General features: G+C 55.0%; 1 protein-coding gene across 1 annotated transcript; it reads left to right on the plus strand.

Annotated features, from left to right (window-relative positions):
- The first annotated feature begins 4932 nt into the window (after positions 1 to 4932).
- On the plus strand, positions 4933 to 8879 carry IGFBP6 (insulin like growth factor binding protein 6). Its single transcript, XM_059934614.1, has 4 exons — positions 4933 to 5474; positions 7587 to 7726; positions 7884 to 8003; positions 8557 to 8879. Exons 1-4 carry the CDS (start codon positions 5147 to 5149, stop codon positions 8677 to 8679), a joined length of 711 nt encoding a protein of 236 aa, XP_059790597.1. The 5' UTR covers positions 4933 to 5146; the 3' UTR covers positions 8680 to 8879.
- Positions 8880 to 9540: the final 661 nt, after the last annotated feature.

Raw genomic sequence — 9540 nt, forward strand, 5'->3', positions numbered from 1 at the left:
TTCTAAGCTCCTTGGGAGAACAATTCCTCCCTATTTATGTCCATATAAGGTAGTTACATCCACATAAATAAATGCTCTATCAGTCTACTGAATATATTTTTATTCATGTAATTACCAAGAAAAGCAAAACTCAGACCCCCAGTTATGATTTCTTTTCCACTAATGATTCCCAGCTCCCAACCATCTGGCTGACTCCAGCCCAGTCTAGAAAACTGCTCTGCTCCCTTCCCAGTTCTCCTTTCTCTGATATCACTGGGACACTGGGAATCTAGACAGAACAAATCATGCACACACATCCACATGCATGCCTCTTTCCCCTCATCTCTGTTACACAAAGATGTGCTTTCCTATCTGAGATGCCCTCCTCCCTCTTCTCCTAAACTCTTTTTTTTTTTTTTTTTTCAGCCTTGCCATGAGGCATGTGGGATCCTAGTTCCCCGACCAGGGATTGAACCCGGGGCCCACAGCGATGATAGCACCAGGTCCTAACCACAGGACTGCCAGGGAAGTCCCCTAAACTCTACTTTAAAGCCCTATTCTCGGGACTTCCCTGGTGGCGCAGTGGTCAAGAATCTACCTGCCAATGCAGGGACACGGGTTCCATCCCTGGTCTGGGAAGATCCCACGTGCCCTGGTCCTGGAAGATCCCACATGCTGCGGAGCAACTAAGCCCGTGCGCCACAACTACTGAGCCCATGCGCCGCAAATACTGAAGCCCACGCGCCACAACTACTGAAGCCCACGCGCCTAGAGCCCATGCTCCGCAACAAGAGAAGCCACCGCAAGGAGAAGCCCTCGCACCACAACGAAGAGTAGCCCCCGCGCGCCGCAACTAGAGAAAGCCCACACTAAGCAACAAAGACCCAACGCAGCCAAAAATATAAATAAATAAATAAATAAATAATAAAAATAAATTAAAAAAAAAATAAAGCCCTATTCTCCGGGAAATCCTCTTTGGTTTATCCTGGGGCCAGGTTTCCCTCTCTTATTGAACTCTGACCACACTCTGGCCTCTCAGTCTCTTTGGCCTTTACTTGGAGAACAAGGGGGAGAAATAGGAAAAGAGAGAGGAGGGGCTAAAGGAGTTGGAGAGCCACAAGACCCTCTGGGGTGGGTGGCCTGGGCTAGCTCAGAAGTAGAGGAGCACCGGTGGAGCCTCCAGAAGAGTTACAATGCGCCCACTTCACCTCTCAAGGCCCTCCCCCAGGACTGCCTTTGCTCCCACCCAAAACAACAACTTTTACCTGTATCAATTCCTAACTCCTTATATGAGCTGAGAGCTGGGGGGTCCAGAGGTGAAGAAGGTATGGGGCTCCTGTTCTCAAAACACTCAGAATCTGAGACTTCCCTGGTGGCGCAGTGGTTAAGAATCCGCCTGCCAGTGCAGGGGACATGGGTTCGATCCCTGGCCCGGGAAGGTCCCACATGCCGCGGAGCAGCTAAGCCGGTGAGCCACAACTACTGAGCCTGAGCTCTAGAGCCCATGCGCCTAGGGCCGGTGCTCCGCAGCAAGAGAAGCCACCGCAATGAGAAGCCCTCGCAACGCAACGAAGAGTAGCCCCCGCTCGCCACAACTAGAGAGAAAGCCCGTGCACAGCAACCAAGACCCAACGCAGCCATAAATTAATTAATTAAAAAAAAAACCCAACACTCATAATCTAACTGGAAAAATAAGACAAGAAAAGATGAGCAAAAATTTAAGATAGCAACACAACAATGTGTATGAATTCAAAGAAAGGCAGACAGCTGGCTGAGCAGGTGGGGATGAGGTGGCAGAATTTGGTTTGTGGTGAGAGGAATGGGGGGTGGGGAGAATTTCATCCTTATGAGCTAAAAATTTGGAGTCCAGGGGAAGAAATTACCTCTGAGCACAACACCTTCCCTTCCCCTAATCTCAGTTCAGACTCAGAGATGAGAAACTGCCAAGAGGTTTTGGGGAAGGTGATCCCACCAGATGGCTGAACCAGAGTGTGCTTCCAGGGCCAGCTGTCCACAGGGTCATGATTGGCATATGAGAGCATGGGTCCTTGCGGGGAGAGGGGTCATGGAGTACCACCAAAGGCCTTTGAGGAGGAGAGAGTCACAGGAGCAAGACCAATTGTGTGTGTGGGACAGATGGCAGAAACCAGAGGCTGGAGACCAGCGGAGGTTATCGTAACAGTTCCCATCAGACCCACACCAGACAGGCCATGTCATGATGTGGTCATTGAGCCTCCTCTTTGGTGCTTTCTGTCTGTGGACTGTGCCACCACTTGTCTTTCCTCAGACTCAAAGCTCAAAAGGATCCAGGCAGGCTCCCTCCTTTACCCCTGGTTCTCAAAAGAAAGTCAGCACCTGGGGGTGCTGTGGATTTGGAGGGCTGGGCTGGGTGTGAGAGATGCAGAGCATAAGGGAGCAGGACGACAGAGTGTAACCTGCAAGAGCAGAAGGAAGTCCTGTCAAAGTTTATTTATAAAAAGGCTAGGGCTTCCCTGGTGGCGCAGTGGTTGAGAATCTGCCTGCCAATGCAGGGGACACGGGTTCGAGCCCTGGTCTGGGAAGATCCCACATGCCGCGGAGCAACTGCGCCCGTGAGCCACAATTACTGAGCCTGCGCGTCTGGAGGCTGTGCTCCACAACGAGAGAGGCCGCGACAGTGAGAGGCCCGCGCACCGCGATGAAGAGTGGCCCCCTCTTGCTGCAACTAGAGAAAGCCCTCACACAGAAACAAAGACCCAACACAGCCATAAATAAATTAAAAAAATAAAAAATTAAAAAAAAAAAAAAGCCTAAGTAACAGCCCAAGCTGTTTAGTCTTTTCACAGCCCTGACAGAAGCTTTCCGCAAGCTCTTCTCTCCACAGAGGCCAGACAGAGTCCCAGAGGTTTGTTTGCACCTTGGCCCACACTCCATCCTGGGCACTCACCATGAGCTTCCTACCTCTGCTCTGGGTGCTGAGGTGAAGGGCATCCTAAAGGGAGGAAAAGCAGAGTTCGAGAGTCTCAGACTTCGAGAAAGAGCCTGGTTAGACCCCAGCACTGACAGCACAGCTCGCCGCTCTGGACATCCATGCTGGAGGCATGGGGACGAGGGAAGAGCAGTGCTGGGGTGGCGGGTGGGACTGGGCTGTGCAGTGGCTGTACTTAGACTGCATGGAGGAACCAAGCTGGGCAGCGGGTAGCAGTAAACAGGGGAAATCTGTAAGTGTGGCGGTGGTGATGTGGGAGGGGGAAGGGGGAATTTGGGAAGGCAGCGGTGGATGTGAGAGGCTAGCAGAGTATTGGGCGTCTCTGCAATGTAACCTACCAAAGAATACAAACTTCTTTAAAAAGCCACACTGGGATCCTGCAGGGAGTATGGCCATCTCTTCCGCATCTCAACTTTCCACAGACCTTTCCATCTTACTCAGAAGCAGCAAGATGGAGCTGAGGAGAAAAGCCCTAGCTAGAACCAAGTGCAGGGCGAAATAAATCGTGATAAGGACGGAGGGACAGGATGGAGCTCGCTACCCTGGGGTCAGAGCTTGGAGGAGGAGGTCCCAGAGCCTCCCAGAGGAGAGCCTCCAGAGAGGGGAGAGCTGCTCCTCCCACTCCCCCAGCACCCCCTCCTCCCTGTCTGCCCAATCTGCGTCACAGTCTCAGGGCTACTGGAAGACGCTGCTCGCCAAATGCTGGTCCTAGGGTCCCAGGGTAGCCCTAGGGGGCGGGCTGGGAGTAGAGTTCTTTTTATTTTGTATTTATCTGAAAGTTCAGGAAGCCCTTGCTTACATTCTTGCTTGGAGGCCCAGAATTTAAACTTAGTCACTGCCCAGAGCCGTTGTTTTAGGAAAGAATGAGATGGCCGGTGTTGCGTAACCCAGAGCTGGGTGGGTGTGGGTTGCAGAAGGAAATGGTCCTTCTTCCTCCCTCTAGGAAGGAAGGCTCAGCCAGGAGTTCTCAGATGGGCGGGGCACTGCCTGGAGAAGGGCGGCCAGGGGTGGGGAGGGGGGATAGACAGACCAGCGTGTGAAAGCCTGGGGAGCAGGCAGACTGAAACACTCAGACCAGTCACCATCCAACCCCCCTGGGTAGAGCACAGCCTGAATAATCCAGAAAACCCAAAGGGTGGTACTGGGTGGGTGTGGAGTGGAGGACAGATTCTGGGAAAGGAGAGGAATGGAGGGGTGGGCTGACCTGGATGAAGGGCAGGGTGGGTTGGGGATCTGCTCTCTGGCCGCTGTCCCTAAGAGCACCCAGAGTATGGGTTCCTCTAATCCTCCCCCCCCCCCCCCCCCGCCACCATAATTTCAGCTGGCCAGTCCCCCGTCCCTACCTCCCAGGTGTTCAGCCAGTTCTGCGGGCACGCTCCGCCCCCTGCAATCCCTCCAGACTCCCATGGCCCCAACACAATGCTAGGATTTCTGACAGTTCATTCAGGGTGTGCCTCCTCCTCCCCCCACCTCACCCCTTGCTTCCCCCAACCCCTTCTATCATCTTACCCAAGTCTGGCCCCCAGTACCCGCCTTCCCCTCAGTCACATCTCAGGGAGACCTTCTCTTGCTCCTGCCTCAGCTTTGCTCTTCCTCTCCTCGCCCCTGGTTTACTCTCCTCCATCAGCAGTCGGTTCTCCCAAGACCCCACTCTCCGTCGTCTCCGCCTTTTCTCTCTTTTCGCCCGCATTCCTCTCATGACCCCCACACCATCCCTTCTCCGTCCACTTAAGTCCGCCATCTTCTCACTCCCCATCGGAGTCCCTCCGTCTCCTTCATCCGCCACACATGTACCCGAACTGGATTTCAGGTTTCCCCTTCATCCCTACTGCCGCTTCCACCCCTCCTGCTTCCACCCCTTCCCACCCTCCAGGGCCTCCAGCCAGCTGTCCAGCTCCCAAAATCCGGGCGAGATTCCCGGGAACAAAGCAAGAAAAATCAGAGTAATTTGGGAAGTAAACAGAAACCGGGAGGAGGGAGGAGGTAGAGAAGAGTGGGGAGGACCCAGGTGGAGGGGGGGCCTCTCCAGTCCCACCCAGTTTAGGGAATGCCCCTGCCTTCTCCACCGCCCCCCCCCCTTCACCTGGCTCTTAAAGGGCCTGGCCCCTGCCGGCGGCTACTTAAGGCAGAGGGGCGGCGACGGGCAGCAGCTGCGCTACGACTGCTCTGGGAGGAGTGGACGGGGCAAAAATCTTGACCATGACCCCCCACAGGCTGTTGCCGCCACTGCTGCTAACTCTGCTGCTCGCTGCCCGCCCAGGAGGCGCCTTGGCAAGGTGCCCAGGCTGCGGGCAGGGGGTGCAGGCGGGTTGTCCAGGGGGCTGCGTGGAGGAGGAGGATGGAGGGCCGCCGGCGGAGGGCTGTTCGGAAGCTGGGGGCTGTCTCAGGAGGGAGGGGCAGCAGTGCGGGGTCTACACTCCAAACTGCGCCCCAGGACTGCAGTGCCAGCCGCCGGAGAAAGACGAGGCGCCTTTGCGGGCGCTGCTGCTGGGCCGGGGCCGCTGCGGCCGGGCGCGCGCGCCCTCGGGTGAGTCCGCGCCCCGCCCCTGCCCCGCCCACGTGAGCCCCGCAACTCTGACGGCAGGGTCCGGGAGGGATGCGCACGGGCAACCCTGCTATTAGGGTCCTGAGATTGATGCTTCCTCCTCCCCAACCCTGGTGGGGATACATTTTCGAGGCTGAAGGGGCCAGTGCGGGGAGCTCCTAGGAGTCTGGAGTACGGCTGGGGGCCCTAGGGATGAAGCAGGGAGATGTCTGAGCCCGCAACCCTTTTTTTGCCCCCTCGACCTATTTTCTCTTGAGGGGAAAGGGAGGGATGGAAGGGTTTAGGGACGTGCTGTATGCAACAGAGGCCCAGCTCATTCAGCCCTAGACACCCAAGCTGCAGAAAGGACCCAGGCATTGTTACCAGCTTCCACTTGGAGAAAGAGGGAAGAGAACTCCAGACTCCCAAATCCTGCACACACTGAGAAATATCTCCTCTTAATATCAGGGTGTCCAAAGCACCCGAACATGGGGTGGAGAATAGAAGATGGCTCAAATCCAGAGCAGTTTCAGACTAGACTAGGGTCAGATGTCTGGCGCTGGCCCTCCCCACTCCCCACCCGGAGCGGGGGATAGAGGTGGGAAAAGAAGGAGTCTGCCAAATCAGGGTTATGATTTAAAGCTTCTCAGAACCCTCCACCCACCCCACCCCACCCCACCCTAACCCAGAGAGGAGAATAGAAGGCTGAGTCATTGGGTGGGTGGGACAGAAGTGAGTCAGAACCTGAAAGATGGGGGGCAGCAGGGAGATGGGAAGAGGAGGAAATACAAACGGCCCCCACCCCAGGGGCATCTGAGCTCCCAGTTTTTTCCGCAGGGAAGGATGGGAAATCAACTTGGAGTTTCTTTCAGTCCTAAATGCCTGGGTCCAGGCTGCTAGGGGTCTTCCTGGAAAGAGGTGGTCTGGATGGGTCAGAGGAGGCAGCTGGGAGCATGGTTGTGGTAGGATGCTGAATAGACGGAATGAGGGGCAAGGTCTGAGGAGTGTGGAGAAAGAGGGATCCGACTCAGGATTGCAGAGGAAACGGTTCTTGGCTTTTGAGTAGTAGGCAGATGGGAGCAACTTCAGGACTCATAATATCTCATTTTGCAGCTGGGGCAAATTCCAAACAGTGCCCGCTCCCCTCCCTGTCTTTTCTTTGCCCTGACACCCTGACTTTCCCTTCCCACCCTGAGCTTTCCCCAAACTCCCCAGTACAACGTGTGAAACTTTCTCCAGAGCCAGGGGCAGCCTGAAGGTTGGAAGCCACTCATTCCTGCACCTTTGCAGCCTGCCCACCTTCCACCTCCTGGTTAAGGGCTGAATCACACATGCTCCTGGGACCACTGGGGTTGAGCTGGGCTGAGTCTCAGGGGACCAGAAGGGAGAGGCCCCCACTGCAGTGCCCCCAAAGTAACCATGTCTCAGCCCTGGGAGGGGTGGGCTGAGTCACAGCAGGGTCACAGCGGGGACACACATTCCACTTGGGTCCCTGCTGACCCTCCTCTCACCGCCATTGCTCTTCTGCCCCATCTCCCTGCCTTGGTGCACCCCCTGCTGGCCTCTGGTGGAACAGCCCGGTCTTTTCACCCAAAGCCCCAGGCTTCTCAATCAATGAACGTATTGATTTTTGCTTTCCAAAGTGCTTCTCCTTTATAAGCCTTAAAACTAGTCTGCGGGGGACTTCCCTGGTGGTCCAGTGGGTAAGACTCCGTGCTCTAAACGCGGGGGGCCTGGCTTCGATCCCTGGTCTGGGAACTAGATCCCGCATGCATGCAGCAACTAAGAGTTCGCACGCTGCAACTGAGAGTCCGTATGCCACAACTAAGAAGCCCACATGATGCAACTAAAGATCCCGCATGATGCAACTAAGACCTGGTGCAGCCAAAATAAATAAATAAATATTTTTTAAAAAAACTAGTCTGGGGATATTATCATGAAAGGTAATACTACCATTTGTCAGAGAAAGAAACTGAGGCCAGGAGAAGGTAACAGTGGAGCCAAACTGTAAACCCCCTCGCTACTCTGAAAGCTCCTCTCATTTCCACTCGGCTCTGGCCTTTGACATCTGGTTGATTTCCGGCCTCTTCTTCCCCATTCCTCTTGTGGCTGTAGGGGAGAATCCTAAGGAGAGTAAGCCCCAAGCAGGGACAACTCGCCAGCAGGACATGAACCGCAGAGACCAACAGAGGAATCCGGGGACCTCTACCACTTCTGCCCGGCCCAATCCTGGGGGCGTCCAAGACACTGAGATGGTGCGTTTGAGGCGGGCAGGGAACAGGAGGGGTGGGGAGTCCTGGAGATTCCCATCGGAGACTGCTCCCTTGGGCTTGGCGAAGTCTTCCATCCCAGTCCTGGGAGCCTGGCTGGTGGGGCCAGCAGACTCTGCAGCAGAGCTATCCCTTCCTCCAGGGCCCCTGCCGCAGACATCTGGACTCAGTGCTGCAGCAACTCCAGACCGAGATCTACCGCGGGGCTCACACCCTCTACGTGCCTAATTGTGACCATCGGGGCTTCTACCGGAAGCGGCAGGTGAGGCCATTCCTCTCCTCCCTTGGTCTATCAGTACGAGGGTCCTACCAGCAATTGGGTAGGGGGGCTTACAAAGTTGCATAAATAAGACACTTGCCCTGCCCTTAGGGCTCTCCCAACTTTAGAGCCCACACAAACATAGAGAATAACCAACCACAGCTATGGGAGAGCAGTTAGACTATCTAAGCAATGCCTGACTCAGAGGTTCACAAACATGAGGAGCATCAGAATCACCCTGGTGTGAACACAGGTGGCTGAGCCCCGCCCACAGAGCCTGAAAATTTGCATTTCTAATGCGGCCTCTAGTGATGCTGATGCTGTTGGTTTGGAAACCACACTCTGAGAACCACTGTTCTGGCCTAGAAGAACAGGCACAATTTGGTGGGTGGAGAAGAGAAGCCATGCAAGGGAACCCAGCGGGCCTCGCTGTCCTGAGAACACTCAGATGTTTCCACAGACTCAGACTCAGGAGTCGACAGCCCGGGCCCCAACCCACGGGGCCCCTCCCATCTCTCCTGGGCCACACCTCTGATCCTTGTGCCTCTCTCCCCAGTGCCGGTCCTCCCAGGGGCAGCGCCGAGGTCCCTGCTGGTGTGTGGATCGCATGGGCCAGCCCCTGCCCGGGTCCCCAGATGGCGATGGAAGCTCCCCTTGCCCCACCGGGAGCAGTGGCTAAGGCTGGGTGGGAGGCTGCATGGCCACTGGCAGGAGCGTGGGGCTGTCATCTTGGGTTATTTGTTGAGTGCTGAGTAACTCAGGGGCCCAGAGCCCCACACTCCACCTGCAGGCCCTGCCCCATTGTCAACCTCACACATGGAAAGATTGTTGGTGTTGGCTTGGGGTGTTAATAAAGCTGTGTTGGGGGTCTCTGGCCTACGTCTCTGTGTCACCTCTTACATTGTGGAGTCCCTGGCCCTCCTCTCTACCCCTGTCCAGCCTCTTATAGCAGCTCTCTTCTCCTGTGGACTACCATCTGTCCTTCCCGCCACACTTGGAATGTCAGAGACAGCCACTGGTAGAGGTTTCATGGCCTCAAGCCTCACCCAACTGCCCACCAGGGAGTGGAAGGCAGCAGGTGGGGGCAGGGAGACACTGAGGTCGTGGCCTTGGTCTGAAGTTGTGACCTTGTTTCTAACACTGATCTTTGGACACAAAGGGAGAGGAACGATTAATAGTTAATCCCCACCAGGAACCCAACAAAGAGGAATTCTCAAGGCACTTACCCTTCTGTTACTTCTTACTAAAAAGGGAAGGAAATTATTATTTATTGCACTCTTGCCATGGGCTATGCCCTGGACCATGTGCTTTTACCTGGACTACCTCATTTTATGCTTACAATAACCTTATGAGGTAGGGACTTTTGCCCCTGTTTTTCAGAGGAAGAAACTGTAGCTTAAACTATTAGGGTCATTTGCCTGAAATTCCACAGCCGGTAAATGATTGAGGGAGGATTTAAATCTGGTTCTTCCATAAGTGACAATGCCTGGCATTCCTCAGGTGCTGATTAAGTGTTTGTTTTGCCTCTTTTCTGCCTACC

The sequence above is a fragment of the Balaenoptera ricei genome, chromosome 10 (assembly GCF_028023285.1).
Source record: "Balaenoptera ricei isolate mBalRic1 chromosome 10, mBalRic1.hap2, whole genome shotgun sequence".
NCBI classification, from domain to species: domain Eukaryota; kingdom Metazoa; phylum Chordata; class Mammalia; order Artiodactyla; family Balaenopteridae; genus Balaenoptera; species Balaenoptera ricei.